The sequence below is a fragment of the Melozone crissalis genome, unplaced genomic scaffold (genome assembly GCF_028551555.1).
Source record: "Melozone crissalis strain CALT ecotype California unplaced genomic scaffold, PUWL_Pcris_2 ptg000016l_1, whole genome shotgun sequence".
Lineage (NCBI taxonomy): Eukaryota > Metazoa > Chordata > Aves > Passeriformes > Passerellidae > Melozone > Melozone crissalis.
In genome coordinates, this window is record NW_026535794.1 from 46,899,465 (window position 1) to 46,923,609 (window position 24,145).

At 35.0% G+C, this 24,145-nt stretch overlaps 1 protein-coding gene across 1 annotated transcript in view; it reads left to right on the forward strand.

Moving 5' to 3' along the window:
• The window catches only part of BBS9 (Bardet-Biedl syndrome 9), a 283,769-nt gene that overhangs the window by 111,173 nt on the left and 148,451 nt on the right, over positions 1 to 24,145 (forward strand). Inside the window, exon 19 of the mRNA XM_054273742.1 lies at positions 15,552 to 15,734. Within this exon, the coding sequence (XP_054129717.1) occupies positions 15,552 to 15,734 (183 nt within the window). The remainder of the gene's footprint in view (positions 1 to 15,551; positions 15,735 to 24,145) is intronic.

Below are 24,145 nucleotides of genomic sequence, written 5' to 3' on the forward strand. Positions count from 1 at the left end.
ATAATATATTTTTTCCAAAATCTGTTTATATGTCAGCTGTGAAGCATCATCATCAAAGCTCAAAGAAAAAATTGTCTTGATGTCCTGTCATAAATAAGATGTGCTTCTAACTCATCAACTAATTTTATCAAATGACCAAAAAAAAAAAATCCCTTGCAATATTTTTATAGATTGATAAAGAAATAAAGAAATAAATTGAGAAATAATTGATTGATTGATAATGAAGAAATAAATTGAGAAATACCGAGATGAATTTTGTTGTAAACTAGAAGATATTTGAAAAGAGAACAAGTAGTTATGCAGGGGTAAGGCTCTTTAATGGAGCAGCAGGTGAATTGAGAGGCTGATATCACATGGAGAAAAACAGATAAGACAAGCACTCGCTAGAAAAGACTAAATGAAAGGGGGCAGTTATCAATTAGCAGGGATAATTACTGACAGAAGTACTCCTTGCCATTTTGAAAGGGATTTTGTCCATCGGTACTTTGATAGTAACTCCTGATAGTGGTAGTGATCTTTGAATGTTGAAAATGGTAAATATTAAGTTTGAGAGAAAGATTTATTTTACTTAATAGAGAACTTCTTTTTCTTAAGTGAATTATTGCATCAAGGTTACTCTTTGCTTCAGTTTGTTTCAGTTTTTCTGTTTCTGTGAATATTGTTATGACTGACAGCAGTTGAACATGTTTCCTCTGCACACAGAAAGCTCCTTTTTAAGAATATGATTATATATTAAGAATTATGCATATTTAATGTATTTGTATATAATTAGATATTAAGAATTAGGATTATCTATTGGAAAAAATGTATTTTTCTAGCTTGCTTACGTTCTGCACTTGATTTTTTCTGCGTGTAAAATCTCAGTTATGCTGAAGTCAGTGACAAAGCTTTCTTTTCTGGTTTCATTAAAGTAGAGTCAATTTTATATTTTATAACTGGTCAAGATTTACTTTTTAAAAACAGAATTACTATAGAACAACTGTGTAGCAAAAAAATCTATGTTTTTACACTTGTTGACAAACAAAAAAGAGATTAAAAGTTTGATCTGCATATACTATATTTAATAAATTAATTTTGGTTAATTTTAAAACACTCAGATCATACTAGAAGAGCAGGTTACAATGATGTTTTTTCCCCCAAGTAAAGGCAACCATATCAGTGAGATTTTCTGAAGCAATAACTTTCTAATAAACATTTAGGCTGCCTTCTGTATAACTTGGCTTATAAGTACTGTGACACCCTAAGCTACCACAGGTATGTGAGGTGTATTCTAAACTGTAGTTTTTGAGTCTTTCTTGTTAATACTAATGTGTTTTGTAATATAGGTGTGTAGTTAGATCTACAATATTTAATATTGTGTTTCAAAATCTGCTTGCTATGTGGATTCAGTGTATAGTTGTCTGTGATAAAATTTCAGGTTCAGACAAAGAATAACTATTTTAGAGTGGTCTAAAAAAACCTTTCCTCTGTCACAAAATTCTGTTTACCTGTAGCTTTTTGTAATACTAGGAATAGCACAAAAAAAGGAAAATAACTGAGCCCCATATAAAAGAGACTTGTTTGCTTTGGGTGTATGTTGATTGTTTTTCAGCTGTACTTTGACTTTTAAATAGAAGGATAGGCTTATGTTGGAATGGTTGGTTTCAATGAGAAAAAATACTGTTAACAGTTTTCAGGTAAAACTTTAGATCCTTATAGACAGAATTAATTAGATTTTGGGCTGTATAGACCATGAATCAAAACCCAAATGTACTAAAATTTTCTTCTTAAGGGAACTAAAATGTTTGTGGTTAATTTCTCTGTGGATCACTTTTCTGGCTGCTTTTGCAGATTTAAAACATGTTACTACTCAAAAGAAATTGTTGGTAATTTTGTCTTTAATACTGTGCTGCTATATGGAAGGAAAAAGTTGTGGGGAATACCATATGTAACATGCTTTGAGCTTATTTCTATTCTCCTTTTTTCATTTTGCTGTCATGTGAAGATCTGACTCAGAATTCATGCCTTGGTGTGTATGCACCTCAAGACACCTATTGTCCTTGGAGGGTATATTGAAGAGAAGTGGATAAAGGAAGGGAGGGTAGAGTTCTGTAGTCATTTGCAGGAAACTGATTGTCCCAGTCAAAAAGGAGCTGTGAAAAACAGAACCTAACAATATTGTGGATAGTTTTGTGTTTGATCCTAAGGAGTTATTGAGGAGTGTCTCCGGTGTGCAGAACAGGAGGACTGATAAGTGGTGTGATATAGTCATTGCTCTATTGCCTTGTTTTAAGAAGGCTTAGAGTAGTGCCAAGTAACCTGACAGTCTTGGGGATACCTTTATTTTTCACTGCAGAAAAAAAGCAATGAAAACTGCTTGCAGGATACCTTTCACAGAATATCCTGAGTTGTAAGGGATCCATAAAGATCATCAAAATACAACTCTTCTGAAGATGAATAATATTTTCAGAAACAAGTAACTAAGGGATGCAGGTTTTTAATGTATTTTTAAAACTATTTCCTCTACCACGGCTCTGTATGTGGATAGTTCAGTCATTCTACTGAGATGTGGGATGCTAAGGGAAATAGTGGAAATAACTCCCAATGATAGTGAAATGCTGGGAATGCTTCTCAAGTAGAATTAACAAACTGTGCAGGAAATTAGGAATACCTAACCTACAAATTTGGTTACTATGTTTTTTAAATTGGTAGATATAAAAAATTCAAACAAGATCCCTCAATAATCAGTCCACTATTAAGTTCCAAATGTTCCCTTGGATTCTGTATGTCAGATTTAATGAAATCTAAAAAATAATTCTCATCATGTGGAACTGACTGTTTTCTATACTTTGTTTTTGTTTTGGAGTATTGTGAACAGTAGGGGAAAATGCCATTCATAAGCATATGTGCTGCAAAAACATTGATCTTAGTTTATCTCATTATCACTTAAGGGGTCATCACTAACTCACACCTATAAATGCGGTATTAAGGGTAGCTGGTATTGTAAAAATTAAAATTTTTAATCTCTTCCAACCTTTTCAGTGTTTTTAGGAGAGAAAAAAGCTATCTCCTCCTCCTCCCTGCAGTTTTAGGGTTCCTTATGCAATGTTGTGAGGCATGAGAATATATCTGCACTGAAATACTCAAACACAGCAACATCTTGCTTACAATCTGTCAGTCGTTTGAATCAACTTAAGGGAAAGACATTTATTGATAATGAATTGATTGTCTCTGATGAGATGAAATTGTCCTTTGATTCTATTTCTCATATGGACTTCATGGCTAAGGGTCATTTATAGATATCCCTTGAAAAAGGTGGGAATGCTTTGCTATGATATAGGTGGGTGAGATTCGCAAAAGCAGGTTTCATCTAGGGAAGTTTGATTTTCTCTGTAGTCAATGGAGACAAAGAAGGGTCTTCTGCAGTCAAAGACATTGAAAGTTAGGTACCTTCTATTGTTAAAATAAAGTTAATGATCTCTCCACTCTTTTATAAAGGAAATTAAGGGAAACTAGCCACCTCATCTTACAATTTTTCTTTGTGGATCTCACTCTGTTTTAAGCAGCTGTGGTCTTCTATTTGCTCCAAAAGAAAGCAAGAGTACATATCTTCCTGGTTCTCATAATTTCTTTGCACCGTGTGGGTGGCAGGCACTTCTTCCTCCAGTTCTTTAACCATAAGTTCTGCAATGGAGTTAAATCCTTTGGGAAATTATTTTTGTCTTATATATTCCCCTAGGAATTTTCCATTTCCAGTTAGTAAAGAACATTGTGTTTGGTTCATATTCTCATTGCACAGTGGGTTCTCTACAGTAGTTCTTTCCGCAGGAATGGTGCTCAGTAATTCTCTCCAGTCCAATCATTTAACAACCTGCCAGCTGTGTGCTTCCTTACAAGATCAATGGAGCTCAGGAAGTTTGTTCTACACCTCATGTGAGGTTTTATCTATTTTTATATATTTTCACCATTAACTTTTGACAAGTGGCTTAGCATCACTTTAGAGGGAATTGCTTACATGGAACCTGTCAATGCAGTCTGATTCCAGCTGTGGGGACCTGCAGTGTAAGTCTCAAATGCCATCTTTCTTTATGGACTCCTAATCAGGTTGCAAGGCATCTGTTGGAAACAGTGGAAGCAGGCACTGGAGGTGGTCCTAGAAAAGATATGAATATGAACTATTCATGAATATGAGTGAAAGTAGACAAAAGTTTTTCCTTAAGTTCCTATCATTTTATCCATGTTGAATTTTGCCCTCATCCATAACAAATACTTCTTTCCCTCCACCTCTCCTACCCTGACAGATGCTGAAGGAAGAGAGCATTGCTACTCTTTCAGGGGATGTAACTGTATAACTTAGGTCATGTTTCTGAGCTCCACCAACTGAAAACATCAAAGTGAATTTATTCTGATATTTGGCCAACTTATTTAGTCATCCCTCTAGACAAAAAGTTTATCTGGATTTTTGGTCTGCAGTGTGGCTAGAGTGTACGCTACCCAGATGTGTTTTCCTAACTTTGATGCAATAGAATAAAGGAAACATAAATACCCTTTTGAATACATCTTGTTATGGCAGTAATAGTTGAAACTAAGTTAAAACTATTAGATTTGACTGAACTGGGGCATGAACTTCAGCTGTATTACATCAAGGGAAAAAGAAAAGTGTTTAAATTAAGTTTTTGGGTATTTTTTTAAAGGAAAATCTTTTCTTATCAGAAAGCCTATCTCAGCCAAAATCAGTAAGAGCATTTGTTACTAATTTAGTGGGGTGTGTTTGCATGTGATTATATATTAGTGTTGAAAAGTGAGCTCTTTCCTGTTCTACATAATTGAGTGGATATGCAGTAGGATTATCCTTAAACTTCTGCTCAGACAATGAGGAGATTTTTCAAGATTGAAACCAAAGAAAGTTACAAGGTTAATTATCACATTTCAGACACTGAATTGTACCTGACACTTGCTATCTCTACCCTGTGCTTCCCTACCTCTAGCAGCCCCACTGGGAATCTTAGCCTTAGCAGGACTTAAAATTTTAAAACTGTACATCTTGTTCCATCTCCTCCATAAGCTCAGCTGCTTGTTAGAATAAAGGAGAAGTTGAGGAATCAGATGTTTGCATGGAAGATTGTTATCTAAATGCATTGAGGCTTGTACATTTGATGGTGTCAAAATTTTCCTTCATGGACAAAATGGCTTTCTTCTAGGAAGCAATGGTGAACTGTGAATCTTGGGCATGACTCCAAAGACTTCTTAAAAGTGAGAGATTCTTCCCCTTAACTCCAGGTGGCCTGAACTGTTTTGCTTTACTGTCAGCATGCTAGGGTAATAGGTAGTGAGGCTAAGTCAAAAACGGGTGAATTTGCCACATAGCTATTTTTTGTAGAGAATTGGTGCTTAACATACTGGGAGGTGTTTCATTATACTGTTTACTAGCTCTTCCATACTTCCATATTTTCATTCATTTTGAGGAGACAACAACAATGAGGGACATGAGTGGAGTTAGTAGTTGTCCTACTGCAAGTAGGTATAAAGTCGTATTTCCAAAAACATTAGTGAAGGACTTTTGCCATTACTGCCAATTGTGAATTGTTTTTTGTGACATAAGTGCATCAGTAAATACTGTATTTTGAAATGAAAGTCAGAAAGCCATATAGCTTCAGCTCTGTTTAGAAGTGCAGCAGGAGAATGGCACAGAATGTTGTGCTGAACAGTAGTCTCACCCCTGTGAGTATGTATGTGCATATATAATGGCAGACTTACTTTTATGAAACTTACCCATAGCCTGTGGTGAGATATGCTTACTTCATTAGAATAATCCTCAGTTAAATGATTTTTACACTCTAAAATAATCAATTGGTTTGTGGCTCATCTTATTTTGAACATAAATTTTTTGTGATGAATATTTTCTTACTTTGGTTTGTTGGGGTTTTTTTGTGTGTTTTGTTTGTTTGTTTTCTTTTAATTTTTAAAAAAATTAATATTGTTTTTATTTCTGCCTAAGTTCTAAATCTTAAGTTTAACTGGCAGAATGCACTGCCTGAGTTTATTGTGTGGCTAAGGCAGGTGTGCCGGTAAAGAAAACTGCACCTGGTTGTGTACCTGTAGGCTTTGTGCTTGTGAATTAGCAGGGTATTTCAGGTGGGAATTTCCTTAATTCTTCACTTTGAGAGAAGTGTTAGAAGACGCAGTCCCAGGTGTGCAGAAGAATTAGTATCCTTGGCCATTATCTGCAGCACAACTAATTTGGTGACCTAAAAATATATGTTCTTTTCATCAACACCTGAAGATTTGCTGTTGAACACACTGTAATGTTACTTCAGGTGTTTTTTGTTTTGCTCTCTTTCTGTAGGTCGAGGGTTTCAGGCAGGGATATGATGCAGCTCTTTGCTGCTTCATTATTAGGTTAAGACTGCCTGCTGTGTGACTTGGCAGTAGGATATTTTTGGTCTTTCAGTACTTGCCTTGCCCCCAAAAAATGAAAGAACCCTACTAAAAATAATCATACCTGTATGGCAGTACCTGTTGACTTAGAAGTTTAATGTCACATGGAGTAGGATGCAGTTCATAAAGGGTTTTTTGCTGGATATCGTAGTGAAGCAAGCATTAATGTGGTCTGTGCAGTACTTCATCTGTGGAGAAACACAAGAGTTTTCTTTGTCTGAAATTTATTGTTGTAGCACCTTGTATGAACAATGAATTTTTACTTTCCTAAATGATGCCAAGATGTTTCTGAAACATTTTTGTTTTTCCTCCTAGTAAATCCAGTAATACTAGAACTTAAATCTCTGCTTTGTTTTCTTCAAGGTTAATAGATTGTGGTTTTTGACAGAGTTTTACAAAACCTGTATTTCATTGTGATGTTCCTATGTTTGGAAGTGGTTATGTCTCATCCAGTAAAAAAAGAATAGAAGACATTATGGAAAACTTGTAATTCAAAGACAAAGTATTCAAGCAAGCAATTAATGTATGATGACTTTTGCACTTTGACTTGGGAAGCTTATTTTATTTCTAAATGTACTGTCATGTGTTCTCAGGATTTTACTAATAACAGAGAAAGTCTATAAGTGTCTCAAAATAGAAAAGTAGTTTTAATGAGAGAGGTCCTGAAATTAGTGTTATAGTTAAGTCTGAAATTCTAATTAGCCTGCCATCCATTTTCTTTGGTTTCTATGTTTGGAATTTGTTTCCAGAATGTGTAGTTTTAATTTAATCATTCTTAGCTTTACTTTTACTCTTAGACACTGTATTAGTCAACCACAATGTTTTTTAATTACTTAAAATTCTAGCTCCATCTGAATGAGGAGTTCTGGAAATTTCTTCAGTTAATGCAGTATAAAGCAGAAGTGCCAAAATTGCAAGTGGGATTGGCAGTGGCTTGGAATTCAGGTTAGAACTTCTTTATCTTCAGCTGGCTTGCTGATTTGTTTGATGTTGATACTTTTATTGTTAAAGGTCTCAGAATAGAATTTGGTGGAATAGTTTTGTGTTCTTTTATACAGAAGGGAAATATCTGTATTATGTATTACTTGGATTTGTTCTTATTGCTCTTTTCAAGATGTATTTGTCAACACATTTTTCTTTTTCATTATTACAATAAGATATAGATATGAATCGAAGTTGTTCTAGGACCTGTTTTACAGTGTACTTTCTGGGAAGCAATAATTTGTGGATTTATTGTAGATTTCTAAAACTACATCACGTGATATCTAACATGCTGCAAATGCTTTTCCCCCCCACTAGATGCATATGACTGATAACAGTGAGAGTAGTGGTCCTTGACAGGATGAAATCCTGCCTTTACTGAATGGATGCAGTGCTCCCACTGGGGTAAATGAATCCTTAATTTGATCCATTGAGCTTCATTGTACATTAATTTTTGCAGAAGTATAATCTGATATGTTTGTCTTGATTTCTTGGCCGTCCATAATTTCATTGCTCTGATAGGCAATTAAAATTTTTCAGGTTGGGTCTTCTGGTTTTTCAACTGTTTGTTTAGGTACAGAGCTTATTTAAACACACAGTTGAAGCATTCAACTTCAACTGTTTAATTTTTTTTCTTCTATTGTAAAGTTTTTTTGTTCATCATTGCATAATGCCATGTATTTGGTGACACAGACCAAGCTCTCCACCTCTCTGTCTCCATTTAGTTCATGTTTGGCTGTGTTTTATATACATTGCTGCCAATTCAACCACAGCTTCACAATGAAACTCTGTCTTCAACATTCATTGACTATCACAGATTCTGTGACATATCTGTGTGCTATTTAGCACATCCCTTTGCCTAAATAGAACTTTTGTTTTGAAGGGTTAAGTAAAGGATTCATTGTAACTCAGTGTGTTCTTGGGTTTTATGTAATTTGTAACAGATGTTGCTTCACTTGGATAAGCTACTAATTTTATAACTCCACTTTTAAATTTGGATTTTATAATGTAGAACTTATTTTTAAATGCATTGCAAAGTGCCATATATATTTTGGAACACGTTTGTAGCATAATTCCAAGAATTTTTTCCCCCCTATCTTGGTATTTAACAGTTGTACCAAATAAGAATTTGTTACTTTTACTCACTGTTGCAATTTCTCACATGCAAAACTGCTTGCAATATTTACCTGTGTGTAGACCATTGAGAGGAGGTGTCAGGTATTTAAATAATCATCATTGTATTGTTATTATTGACCATATTAACTCATCTGGTGTCTCAAAATTGGTAAATTCTTAAAAACAAACACGAAAAGCCAATAATATAGGAAAAAAGAGACAAATATAGATGAGTATATTAAACAAGTTAAAATAATCTTAACTGTAATCCTTACTGCAGATGGGACATCTGAGACAAAAGGAATTCCTCATTTCTGTTCCCATGGCTTTACACAAGGAAGCTCAGTCAAGGATGGGCAGCAGTATAAAGCACTAAGATGGTTTAAATAAGCAGTAAACTGGCAACGGTGATGGTAACAAGCATGTTTTGCCACTACATTAGTGTTGCTAAGACAGAAAAAATTTTGAAATTGATTTATACACATGAAGAGCTGGATGTTAAGCATCAAAGGAATATGAATTCTTACGTTAATTAGAATGTACTAATTTAAAGTAGACCTAACCAGGTGGTCTTCATTCTTGGATTTTACTGGGAAGGTTGTTTATATACTTAGGACAGATAAAATAGAAAATTCCTATGGAACAGGGTGACATTGATCTATCAGGGTTTTAATTTGGGTTTAAATGTATTGGTACTCAAATACTTTTGGATAATGCACTCAGGTGTCTGGGTTTCTAAACCCACTAAATATTTTGCAGTAATTTTCAAAAATAATTCTATTAGACTATAATAATGTAGATAAAAGCTGGAGAGAGAGACTTCTGAAGAAGAAGCCTATTAATGAATATTCTAAAGAGGAAAAATTAAGAAGCTGGAGATATTTTTTCCTTTTGAACTGACCATATTTATACTACTATGCTGCTGTATAGCTGAAATTATATTAACTTTATCACCAAAGATTTTCTTGTTGACATCATTGTCACTAGTTCTTAAAATGAAAGAATTAAAATAAATGATGCAGCATGATTCTCTGTGGCAATAATCCACTCCCACTTTGGTTTTGTGTAAGACACAGTTTGATACTTGTGAAGTTGCAAAAGAGGGTTCTCAATATAAACAGTACATGCATTTAGCTCTTGTAAGTGTTTGAGTTGACTGTCATCAAAATGTGCAGCCTTTGTTATGCTTGTAGATGGTATTGCTTTGTGGTAAAATCCAATTTAGAAAGGTGCAGTAGAGCTGTTAGTGATAATTCTGTCTTGGAAGCAACAGAAGAAAACAAAACCACACAGCTTCCCTGACAGCCCTCAGTATTTTCTTAATCTAACTCTTGTTTTCAGAGGCACAGACTGCTATAGTAATTACTCGTGTTAATTTCATGTTCATCAAATGAGGCAGTAGATTTTCAGGAGGTGGCTGTGTGCATCCAGATAAAGCATGGGTCATCATGCTGCAATGTCTTTTGTCTCTGCTGTCTTTTCTCATCAAGGCCATGTTGAGCTTCACTTGAAAGTCGAGTATTTGGCATCTAGTGAATTGAAGCTTTGTTGTCATCATGGTGGTCCTGTGCCACAATTTAAAGAGCTGCAGTCATGGTTAGCACAAGCTGAGACATTCTCATAAGGGTCAGATAATTGTGGCCTGGGGTACTTAATCCCAACGTGCGCTCTCACGTCGCCACTGCCGCGCTGTGGGAACGCCGCGGCGTTTAGAAGTGCTCCCTTGTGACAGGGACGTGCTCATTCTTCCTGGTGACGGAGCGCTCGATAAAGATCGCCCTCTGACATGGATATCTCTGCCCACATTCCATAAAGCTCCAGTCACCTGTCAAAGGCTCTGTGCACAATGGCTGTTGAGTGAGATGGTCTGCACAAGGAATCAGGCTGCTAATCACTGCTTCTCTGTCTTGGAAACTACTTTGAGACTTGCCTGTTTAAAAAACCAAAAAGTTTACTCCTAGAGTAAGGGCATTAAGAATTTTATATATAGAGGTAAAAAAAGGTGCTTGTAAGAAAAAACATATTTGACTTCAAATGCTTACACATCCTATGTGAATTAAGATATTTGATGGAGACTTCTTAAAACCACACATAAAAAATAATTAGACCTTGTTTTAGGTTTGGCAACTGAGTTGTGTTTCCTTCTCTAAAATTGGGAAAAGAGTGAGACTAGAAGTAAATGTCCTGTGTCAACCGCAATAAAGAAGCCATAATTAGCATTTCTCAGGTCTCCAATTCTTCCTGCTGTATATTCCTTAACATCCTGCTTTATGAAGATTTAACTCTGCTTAAAAATAGTTGAAAGGGGTTAGATCAATTAACTTTCTTGCAATTAATTATTCTGTAAAAACAATTGCCAGAAGAGACCCGTGAGCTTTGTCATCCATGTGTTCATTTCAGAATAGTTAAATTTCCGATGTTTCCTTTCATATTGTAACAAAATTTTCATACAAGAGTTGCTCATAAGTGCTATAGATGACATGCAAAAAGATTCTTAATTTCTTAATTCCTTAAACGCCAAAATTCTGTTTCTTCATACTTCATTTCTGCTAAAAGTAAAGTTACTTCAGAATTCTGGAAGTTGAACCAAATATATTAGAACTAGATGACAGTAAGACTAGTTGGCTATTTTTAAAAAAAAAAAAAAAAAAAAAAAAAAAAAAGAACATATTATCTGTCGCTTTTTCCTGTTTTCCATTTTAGGATATGGCATAAAATCTAGCAGGGTTTTCAGTCCCAATGGTGTTAGGGACTCCAAGAAAATATACTACCAACACAAAGGAAGCTCCCTAGAACTTCACGCACATTTCTTGCCCTTTATTTTTTCAAAATTTTCTTCAACTTCCTATCCAGCTAAGAAGAAAGTGTTTTTTATTTTTTGAATTGTGGTTTTTTTTTTATGTTATTAGAAGAAGCCTGGGAGAGTCATTATTATGGTCCATTATTGCCTCAAGAAATTCGTCTGCATGTACAAGAGTGGGCTATGTTGCAAGCCTTTTTCAGAGGCATAACTAATTTTGAAGTTATTGCTGGATGTTAAACAATGACCTAAAAATATCTTATACTACCTCTAATGATGGAGAACTCTGACTGGTTTTAAAACTTGCATCAGCATTAGTTTACAGTTTTCACATGCTTGACATCTTACAAGACCTACTTAGCAATGAAATAAGCATGGAGAGACATCTTTCTGCTTAAACACTTAAGGCTGAAAATATTGAGAAATATTCTATACTTGGAAATTATTGAAGTCAAATCCTTGTAGTAGTGTTAGGGTATGAAGTTCTTAAGACTATAAAAAAAAATCTGGATTTCAGTTCTACTACCAGTGTAAGTGAGAATATGAAATGTAGTAAAAAGGTTAAACATGATCTTTGTTTAGAGATAATTACTTTTTTTTTTACAGTATACTTTTATAATAACTTAACTGGCCTTTACTTTTCTGTAGTTACGTGTATTGAAACAGAGTAGGGGTCTGTTCAGAAAAAAATTAAAGTAATATAAATCAAAAGCAAGTTTTGATCAGTTATAGAAATATATGTTCAATATTGTACATCCACACTATTTCAGTATCTCTTAAATATTTAATATTTCCTGCATCAGATACTTTCCTTTCAATCATACATTTTAGAAAGATCATTTGAAGAACTTATTTTTAATTTTCTTTGTTTGAAAGCTTTGTGCTATTGAAGAAGGAGAAAGAAAAATTTTAAGTAGGCAATGATAGGTCTTATGCCATATAGATGGACTTTTTACTTAATAGTTTCCAGTTGGTCTAAAATCTTTATATGTGAGCTACATTTGAGAGAGACTGTCGGTTGCAATGTATTTTCCTACCTATCCTGTGAAAAAGTGAGACAGAGAGAGGTTTTCTTTTTTTATAAGATTTTATATCTGTTTAGAAAGGTGATAAAGCAGATTGAACAGCTACTCTGGGAACTGAAATAAAATTGAGAAATGATGGAGAAATCATGATTGAGTTTGAAGAGACAAGGATCTCAGATTGCAAAGGGTACAGATCCTTTATGTTCCTTAAATATTACAAAATATAAATAGAGATGTTCAGGCAAAAATAAAATAATTAAAAGTATTAATGTCATGTTGTTAAAACTTACGCATTCCTAAATTCCGCAAGTGTTTCAATGAGGAGCCCCAGAATATTTCTAAAATTTGTAACTCATGTCCTGGGAGATTTTTAGAGTAATTTTACTCCATGAGAAAAGATTTTTTTCCCCCTCTCCTGTCAAGTATTTGGTGTGTAACTATGTATTGTCAAGGAATCTTTAGTCTTGAGGCTTTTTAAAAATTACTACATCTGTGTGTGCCTACATTATAGTGTGGTAATTCATATTGTATTGTCCTGGATATTCCAGATCTCAGAAAGCTATATTGGGTCACTTCATCTGTTAAGAGAATAATTAGTGCTTAGAAATGGTTTTTTCCCCTCCTTGTTATTTCTGTAAGTTTAAAGTAGAGCTTGTATATATGCAGTTATCTGAAGATTTATTTGCTATGTTTCAGTGACCTGCAATGCTTAAAGACTGCACTTCTCCTTTAGAAACTTAGGTCTACCACTTTTATAACATTTGCCTAATATTATTGTGCATGAGAACTGTAGAATTTTGTGCCAAAGAAGAACTTTTAATAGTTGTTCTTCTTAAGGGTTTTTATGAAACTGCTTTCAAAATAGGTTTTGGACTTGGTACATCTGGTATTGTTTGGAAGTACTGGGATATATTTGTTTTACACCTAGAGCCTGTGAAAAGGTGAGCATCTCCTTTGTTGGCATTTATAAAATAGGAAGGAAACCTATCCTTAAATGAAGGCTCCATAAGGTAAAAGGCCATGTCAGTTACTTCTCTTTATGCTGTTTGTGTTTCTGAAGTACATAGGAAAATGTCAGCTGAAATATAGCACAGAGTGAGAAATCACCTGGGAATTTATGAATGACTCCAGAAAGTAGCCTTTGCTATGCAAGTGGGGTTCAGGTAGTTGTCACACAAGGGTAACTCTGTTTGCTTAGATATTCAACAAAATTAATGTTATCTGAGCATTATCCATGGTAGGGTACAGGTAGCTTGCCAGGAATTCTGAATTGTACTGTCCCAGTCAGTGATGACTTTGGAAGAAGCATACCAGTGAATGAGCACACCTCATTAGCATATTAAATTCATCTTCATTCATTGTTCTTCCCAAATTTTCAGTTGTATATTGGATAGGAAAAGAAATTAGATATTTGAAGGGCTCTGTTAGACTGAGGAAGATTTTACTGTTGTTGCTTGTCTCAGAAAGATGAAGCTGTACGATGCATAAAATTACTGTTACATGGGTCAGAGACAGCTGGTGTAGATTGCTACATAGTGTGCTGCTTATCAGTGGCTTTGTCACCCATAACTCTTGGAAAGTGACTGTGATATGGAACTTCACCTTTTGTAGAACATGAGGTGTGGAAAGCATCAAGGCTTTGGTCAGAGCAAACTGAATGCCAACACAGATGCATCAGGTGACATGTTGGTGATATCATTACTGTTCTCTGACCAAAGTTTTTATGTTGGTTTCACTACTTGGGACTAATTTCTTCGTTCTCCTTCACATGGTTAGCTGGGGTTTTTTGTTTGTCTATTTTGTTACTTGGCTCTGATTTATGTAGTGTTTGGACTCATGGGTGTCCTGTGGGTTTTCTGCTTTATTTGGAAAGATTACATTTTAAAATCTAAAACAAAAGCTATCAACACATTTTGTTTGAAATGTTTCATATTTATAGTTCCCTAAAATTCTGTTTTCTTTATCTTCCCAGTCACATGGCAGCTTGGAGGGAACGCACATACATCTCTAATGCCAGCATTGCAGATTAAAAATAGTTTTCCTCCACCAAATGCTAACAGCTGGTTGGCTCTCTTTCCCTGCTGAAGATGCATCATATAGTATTTTCATTTTCCTGCTGTTGCCAAAATGGTAATGGATCAGGCTCTGCAAGTTGTACTTTGTAAATTCTGCTGTAATACTAATTACACTTAACTGCATTTCTATGAGGCTTTTCACAACTCCAGTCAAACACCTATTACCCTGTCTTGCAAATAAATAAACAGAAAGTGGTTGAGAGAGGTGCTTTGCGTTGATTTAAATAACAATCAGATAATCAACGCTTCTGTAAACCAAGTGTTGTTTGGGTAGCATGGAGATATAATGGCACTCCTGAGAACAGGTCTTTTAAGTTGTGCTCCCCCAGGATGAATCCCTAACCTTTGTACCTTTCCTTTACTTGGAGTACTCCAGCGCAAATACTGTGGAAAGTCTCTTGTCATACTGAAGTTGCAGCAATTGCCTATTGAAATGATTTCTGAAACGAGTGTCATGTAATAGGTTCTCTGGTTTCCCCCATCTTGAAGTACTCAGCGAAACACTTATTGTATTAGAAGTGAATCTGGTAGTTTTATTTTATTTTGAAAATTCTTTCATAATGTCTGGGACTTAAAGTGATATTGCCTTCATATACATGATCCATAATGTTTACATTTTGGCATAAATGCTGAAGGAACTAGGGCAAAACATGGAAAGACATGAGAGTTAATAAAATAACAGATGGCAGCTGTGTTCCAATGGAAATAATTATATGCTGCCTTTTTAATAGCATAAAATCAATGTGTTGTTTTTGATTAATACAGTAGGTTTACTGGTCATATGGAGATTAGTGTGTGATATAAACCTGAAAATTAGTTTGTTGTCATGTATTATGCGATATGATGGGGGTTAATTTCAGGAATGCCTTAAAAATATGCTCTAAACAAAATCCTTTCTACACTTACTGTACTAGATGGATTAATCCTGTTGCCATATGGACTTGAAATTGCCTTGGGTATGCAAAAGAAAAATCTAGATAAATGATAACTCATTTAATGCTCTGTGGTTTGTGTTTATGGAAAACAGAATTCCTCAGGATCTTCTAAAGGAAAACAAGAGTGTGCCAAAGGTAATTTCAGTGTTGAGTGTTCACGGATGGTAAAATTATATTTAACAGATGTTTGTAATTTTTGCAGGTAATAGCTCTAGCAGATGCAGCAGAAGAAAATCAAGCCAACATGTTCCAGGCATTTGCAAAGTTGAAAAGTGCCACCCATCTGGTGATTACGCTGATTAGTTTGTGGCAGAAGCTCAGCCCTGATCAAGTTGCTATTTTGGAAGCTACGTTTTTGCCATTAGCAGAAGATACACAAGAGCTGGTAAGAATCTGTAAGAGCTGCTTAAAAAATGCTCATTCACACAGCTTTAAGCCCTTAAATTTCCTTATTTCTCCCTGTACTTTGCTGAAGACTGTCCTTTGAAGTAATTTAAGTAGCCTTACTAAGTAGGTGTTTGGTGCAGACTGTGCTGATTTCACAGCAAAGTGGAAAAGTAGGAGTAGATTATAGAATGTTTCACAAGAGGACATGGGTGGTACCAGTTAAATTCTGCTTTGCCTTTCCTTACCAAGCCAAGTAGGAATGTCTCACATAAATTTAGCTGAGTTTCACCTTCTGTCCTGTGGTTAGGATAAACAGAATAAGATCCCTGGGTTTTGAAGACTCTAATATGAATGTTCTATAACATACATGTCCACATTCCAATAGAAATATAAAAGGTACCCACAGCAAATACAGTACATACATTTAAGTTTATTAATCATTTGCCATACTTTGTCCTCAGTGTATTTACAGTGGTTTATATAAGGGATGAAACTCATCTAAGCAAAATACTGTGAATAGACAATTTCCTTGTACTCCATTCTGCATTCTGTGGATGTCACGCTAATTCTGTTTTGATTTAATGAGTGTGACCAGGTGAGATTGTGTATAAAATCTGGAGATTGGTCTGTGAACACAAGTAATGCTGTTTATATCCACAGCTAAGGTCCACAGCTAAACACTGCTTTAGTTGAATTAAAGAATGTTCTCAACTTAATTAAGAGTTGATCCCCAGTTAGTTTCAACAATTATCTTAAGTACACATTAATTTTAATTTTCATGCTCTACACAGGGTTTTTGCAATGTGCAGTGAATCCAGATTTTGGTGCATACCTGGAATACTTAGAATGATTTCTGGTCTTTTAGAAAACTTTTGCTGGGTTCCAAGTGAATCTAGGATCTTCTGCCATTTCCACCTGGGGGGCAAAAAGTGTTTTGGCATTTTACATGATATTGACTCATACCAGGCAAAGGAAAACAGTTTTGTTGAGATTTGTTTTGGATTTAGTCCTCATTTAAACTTGGAAAATCAAGCTTTGAAACTGAGGAACGTGCATTCCCATGAACTGAATTCAAAGAAAGTTCCTATGAATCTCCTAAAAGCCCAAACAAACCTTTTTTTACATGACTAATTTTTATTTTGCCATCAGGAATTGGGTTGCTTAGCTGCACGTTTTGGTGAAGTATGGTACCATTTGTTGTATCCTGTAATGCAGGATTTTGCTTCAGCCTATATATCAGTGTGGTTTTAACGTGGTGGTTAACAATGTTCCATGTTGAAGCTGCAAGACTTCACATAAGCATTGTAAGGATGTATATCCTGCAGAGCAGTCAGGATGAAAAATGTAAACCAACAACTGGAGGTGGAAATAGAAACAAAACCTTTACAAAGTACTGAATTACGTGCCATATTGAAGTTGTTATGGTACCACAGAAATCTGAATGTAATTTAAGAAGCTTAGGCAGGGAATGGGGAAATCTTCTGACATACCAATGATATTTACAGACAGAAGCTTCTAGCTAGTGTTCAGGTTTCCTTGTAAGCAGTGAAGTAGAACACTGGTGAAAGAAAATACTCTGAAGAATTTTTATTTACTCTTCAAACAATTCTGCACAATGGTTTGTTGTATTTTTATTTGGAGGGAATGTGTTAGAAGACAGTTTGGATACAGTCTACATCTCCAGAACATTTTCTGCCTTGTGAGCAATAAACTATGGAAGTGTTTTCTTAAAAAAAGGGAAATGTTTGGAATACACTGTTAACATAAGAAGAAATGCCTCTTTTACTGTAACATCAACATTATTCTCATACATGCCCTTTAATTTAGAACAGATTGTATCTTGTTTTCTAGACCTGGCAATCACTTCAGTTAGATATTTAGCAAATGTGAAAGTGGCATTCTCTGTTCTCATTGTGTCACCATTTTTTTCTCAGACTGCTAAATGGTTTCTCTTGCTGTAAACTTTTGTCTAAGAACATATAAAATTTGGGTTTTCTTGTCTGCAATGATATAGTGGAAGAAATACTGCAAACTTGCATATTTTATATGAATAACAGATATTTGGCATCATGTTTTGTTTCTGGCAGTAAATTTCTAACTGACACCTAGATAGCATTGCTTTGATAAAACTGACTAAGCGGGTTGTTCAGTGTTGGAGATACAAGGACATTCCTCTTTTTCAGTGATTCTTTCATGAATGATACACAGTTGTAGAAGTATAACATCAGAAATATAACGAGATCTCTCTCAGGGTAAATGAGCTAATTCTTCTGATAATGAAGCCACTAAAAATTGATGCCAAAACTGAAGAAAAGTAGTTGCAGGGAAGTTAGCTGCAGTTTTGCCCAATGTACTTTGGTACTGTGGGACTAAAATAAAATCCATAGTTAAAATATAGAAGTATATATTAATACTATTTCAGAGCATAGTGTTAACAGCTGTATGCAAACTATACTTTCACATGTATACTGGTTTTGAGTTCTGTCTTTTTCTATTGGTTGAAATATGTGGTAGAAAAACACTTTAGGATGCTTTTGGAGACCAAAGAATCTATGATTTGCTAATAATGTTAAAAAGTACTAGAGATTTTGTTACATGGAGAGCTGGTCACTCTTCTGCTAGACTAACATATTTATTGTTAGTTTATAGCAGGGACTGACAGCAATTTGAAGTACTATAAAGTCTGAAACAAAAAACCCCCTCATATTTCTAAGGGGTATTTTTCAGTGATTATCCTTTACCAAGCTGAGTTTTCTGGATGGAAGAAGATTTGAAAAATGCTGAGTTTGTGATAAAGTATATGTTTACAATAGGAAATCCGTTTGGGAGAGGAGGGAATTTGTCCAGGCTAATTTAAAGTGTTCAAAGGGTTCATGCTACACGGGGTAGTTTTGGTATAATGGTTGGACGGTGTCTGGATTGACTGATGGCTCATATGCCTGATGGTTAAGGTATTAATGCTTTCTTTGTTTAATAAATTACAAAGGGAGAATATGTCTGTCGATACAAACATTCTGACTTTAAGACTGATGGAGGGCCCTTGGCAATACAGCCATCAGCAGCAACTTCACTGAAGAGTAAATATTTTCCTAGTTCTCCTGATGTTACCAAATAATTACATAAAAGTGCTTTATTGCTCAGAATCATTCCTTGCTTGTTGTAGTCACATTTGTGTTACTACAGTTAACAGTAACAGCTATAAACCGGTGTTGAGGAAGTACATTTCCATCTCTCTTTATTTATGTTTGGAGTCATACCAACCAAGTAAATGTCTGTATTAGATCTTAGGATTTTATTGAAGTTGTAATTTGAAAGAAAAATATGCCTGAGGATGAAATGCATATTTTAATTGACTCTGTGATTTACAGTAATTAACTTACTTTAGGAACTATAAATTTACCACTTCAGAGTGTTGATTAGATAAAGTTGAAAAATGTACTTTAAGGCAATGATGAAAAAGAAATGGTGTCAGAAAACACTCCTGAAGTGCCTGTAAAAGTCACAGGAGTTAATGTCAAATGTCTCTGCTTACTGTAAGAAGATGATCTGAATGTAATCCACAAAGAAAAAAAATCATTTGGGAAAGACTAGATAGCCTGCTAGGTTTTATGCATGATAGCAAATGGATTTTACTCTACAGTTCTTGAGTAATGTTAAAAATGCCATTTTGTGGAAAGAATCCTTTACTGAGATTAAACTCTCAAAATCAAAGGTAGGGTTATTTCTATAATTCCAGCAGGATTAATTCTGTCATGACTGACATTAGAAAAAATTTTCTTTGAATTTTCCATTGCCGTCCACTGCTTTTAAAGCTTTGGGCTAATAATTGTATCTTTGGCAAGAGTAATTTTTATGAACTCTAATTTTTAGAATTTATTGGGAAGTGTCACTTTAATTCTTGTTATTAATCCAACCTAGTTCTTGGTTGCCATACAAATAATCTGGAATTAGTTTTTGTGCCTTAGATTTTCTATCTTCCACTTGTTATTGTAACTACTTCTTAAATGCAAAGTTCCAACTGTGTACCAAAAGGAAATATTTAAAAATAGGCTGAAATATTTAATATTTTCTTGTTTGCTATAGGCTAGTACAAATTATCTTTTAGGTAAAATTTCTTAAATGTAACAAAAAAACCTCACTCCAAACCCAATAAACCAACAAAATCTCTCAAAACCACCACAAGGCAGTGGGCCGCGAGGATGGATAACTTGAAGCCAGTTTTCCATATGGTTGTATTCTTTATTTTTGTGAACAGACTAGTTTACAGCAGATACATTATTCCCCTCCTTCTTTTTAGAAACAAGGTGGATAATGCATCTGCAGATAAGTGGTTTTAGAGAGAAAAACACATGAAATTTGTTTCCTTTTATCCAACTTGGAAAATTACATTAAATGACATTCAGTAACATTTTTTAATGATAAAAACTAATAGATAACTCTTCCTCCTATTTGAGTCAATACCATGCAACAGAACGATTCAGAAAGACTCTTCTGGTACAGTGAACCATCTAAGTCTAAAAGAAATGGGGGCAAAAAGCTAGTAAGCTTTAAACCCTTAATCACTAAAATAAAAGGAAGGTGCTTTCTGCTTTTCCCAATAAGCCCCATAATTTTTCAATAAAAAAGATCAGTCTCAACCTGAAGTTTAGTTTGGTTCAGGGTAACATAAGTTTTTCAAGTGAGGGGAAGAAGGTGAGGAAATGAGATTCCCTGCCCAAGGAAGAGTAGCAAAGTCCTGTATTAGGGAGAAAGGTTAAAAATGGAAACCAGAGGTGCCTGGTTCCTGTCGATGCCCTTTGCTCGTGTGTGTGCATGTGATCCAGCTGGACAATAAGAGAAGTAAGAGACAATGGTTCAAGTACCTCAAACATTCTTTTATAGTATGTTTTGATATGAAAATCAGTGCTCTGCCTGATAGCCTGCTTTCAAGAGGACCAGAGTATACCAGAGATAACTAGAATCATAGAAGCATTAAGGAAAAGACTTGCAAGATCCTGGAGTCCAACCTTTGTCACATCCAGTCATTTCCTGAACACTTCCAGGGATGGGGACTCCACCACTTCCCTGAGCAGCCCATTCTGATGTCCAACCTGAACCTCCTCTGGTGCAGCTTGTGATGTTGTCTTGACCTGTTGCTGGTTGTGCAGGAGAAGAGGCTACCTCCCACCTGGCTACAATCTCTTTTCTGGGAGGTGAAAAGTGTGGTAAGGTCTCCCCTGAACATCCTTTTCTCCAGCCTAAACAACCCCAGCTCCCTCAGTTGCTTTTAATATGAGTAGCTGGACAGAAAGACAAGTGGTTGTAAAGCCACTAATTTACTGCAACTGTTTCTACTTTTGTTATCCTTAAAAGCAGAGTTTCAAACTCATTGATTATTTGACAGTGTTGGAATGTCTAAACACAAAAGACCAAATGTTTAGTAACTTGGACAAAAGAGGAAATTTGAAGACCATAGAGGGGGTCTTACCACTACTGCCAGCACTATCACAGTTCCTTAAAGTGTCTGGTAACCATTCTCTTCATGCTGTTAATTTTATTTACTGAGAAGACAGTGGGTTATGGCAGCAATCGTAAGTTGAAGACACATTGCACCACTACCTAGTGATCTTCATTTGTAGCTAAACTCATGTAATTCCTCACAGTGAATTCTCTGAGCAGAATAGAAAAGTGCCAATAATATCTTGGTCTGAGAAAGAGGGGCTTAATGTGATCTATTGGAAGCTTTTATAGATTACTAAAAATCTATATGATTATCTGATGCTTTCCACTTAAAAAGTTATCAAAAGAAGCTATGCCCAATTGTATTTTCAAATTTTTTATCATTTGCTTTTTTCTGGTGTTTAATAAGAAGAGGCTGTAAGATTCTATTTTTTAACAGGCTTGCTTCTGGTGGTTGGCAATAGTAATGGTTTTCAAAAAATAAAGCTTTCTCTATTTTTTCCAGATGGCATTAAATTGATTTAAACAAAATTATGCAGAAATAGTGTGCATTATGGTATGCATTATGAATTGTCAAAGTTCAAAGGACAGAAAGAATTGTATTCTTGTCTTGTTTAGTTGTATTCCCTAAAAATTGTATCAAGGTCAGAATAAGCCTTCAGCCTTGGTAAAAAGCTTATGCTATGGAGAATCTGACAAATCTATTGTTTATATGTATTTTGATTAAAAAGTTTTGAGAATTGATTTTAACTTGAGCACTGATTTTTTCTGCTGGTATTGGAGACCCTGAAGTTAATCTTCAGTGCACTGTCTCGGATGTAAGCAGAGATCTACTTAGGAATCTTATTTCTTGGTGTAAATTATTAGTCAAGGCAGAACTGTGTTCTGCTTTGATTAGTTTGCTTCCAGCATATATCACCATCTTTTGAAATAATTTGGGTACCCTGTGAAGCACTGCAGTTGTAAGAGATGTACTCTTTGTTTAATAAATTAAATAAGCTTCTTTTATCAGACATCTTTCTGTATGTAGTATTGTAATGGGGACCTCTAAACTTTCTCTTTGTTAGGGTGATCTGTCTAGTTCAGGTACAAAGAGCCATTTTAGGGTCATAGTAATTACTGAGTATGTGGTGCATACCAGGAGTGCAGATCAGTTGTCATCTAAACTGCTTAATGACAAGAGTGATGCATTACAGTGATTACAGAAATGTTGTTCAGCAAAGGGTCTTAACACTCAATATATATAATCAGTGGCTCTTTCTTTTGCTTTTCTTTTCTTTTTTATTGTAAAGAAGTTTATTGTCAGTGAAGAATTCCCTTGATATTGTGTCCTAATTGAAAGATCCTCAGACTATTGCTATGCAGCCTTCCAGTAAAAGGATTTACAAGCGGGATAGAGAGGGATTTTTCACAAGGGCATGTAGTGTTAGGTCAAGGGGAATGGCCTTAGACTGGCGGAGAGTAGGGTTAGATTAGATACTAGGAAAAAATTCTTTGCTAGAAGGGTGGTGCTGCTCTGGAACAGATTGTGTATCCCCCATTCATGGAAGTGCTCAAGGCCAGCTTGGATGGGGCTTTGAGCAACCTGGTCTAGTGGAAGATGTCCCTGCCTATGGAACTGGAGGATCCTGAAAGTCCCTTCCAACCTGAACCATTCTATGATTCTGTGTATTGATCAGTACTGTACTAGCATATTGCAAATGCAATGGGATTTATGATTGACTGTAAAATTCTGATGGAATTGCTTATATACTGAAAAAACAAATCTGTTTCCTCTTCATTGGAGTATGACCTTTATGTTTTCTAATAGGACAGGGTTTATGGAATTAAAAACTGCATATTTATTGTTGGTTTTACTTTCTGATTGTCTGGCATCAGTTCAAAACTATGACACTTTTATTATAAATACTGTAGTGGTATGTTAGTAGCATTGTATCTAACCATACCTCCCAATAATTTTGTGAAGCTCTCTATTTATATTGAACATATGGCAATGGTACACAGCAAAATTCATCATTTCCCTTCGATCTCATGGTCAGAAAGGTTTGTGAGAGAGTGTATGAAGATCAAATCACCAAGTTATCTTTGGTTTTGGGAGAAGTGGAGGGAACTAGTTGTGGTGAGACTGCTTTTAGTTCTTGTTTGATGGTTGTTCTTGGTTCTAAGTTGCAATCATGTAGCATTTTTTGGTCATTACTAGATAACCTATAGCTATTTTTCACATGGTGTGCTGTTGTATAATCTGTTTACTGGAATTTACAAAGATATCATATCACACAGATAGATAGAGGTAGGTAAATAGGGATATCATACAGAAGACATCATATGAATTTTTCATCTTGTTACAAGATCCCAGAAAAAAACTCACTTTTTTTTAATCATGATTTTAGAGAAGTCATTTTTTCATATGGATTTTTTTCCTTTTAGTTAATGGCAAGGTGCTTTGTCTTAATTCCTAGATTAAGAATGATATACCAGTATTCTCTTGCATTTGCACAGATAGTGAGAGACTTCTGTTAAATTAGACCATATTAAAGGAACATAAAGATTGCATAATTTATGTCCTTCATCATCTCCTGGCTTTTTCAATGAAGTGAAAGTTTAATAAAGCTGAAAATATGGTTTAGATACCTCAAAAGTAAAACCGCTTATAAATCAAATCTGTACAAAGAGTGGAGGAGTTAATGAACTTTGCTTCAGATACTATTGTAGGAAAAAAACCCCTAGAATAAATTTAAAAGTTGTCTATCCAAGTAAACATGCAAGTCCAGTTTACCACTGTCCTCTTTGTCCTCATCTGTGCATTTTGGGAGAACAGAAATTCCACAATTTGAAGCAACACTACTGAGTTTAAAGATAGTGGTGTGTAGATCTAAAGTAATGTGAGAATTTAAATAGGAAACAAATTTTATAATGATTTTTTTTCCAGGTCTAATATATTTTAGTGTGTGTGCTTCCATATTTCACAGG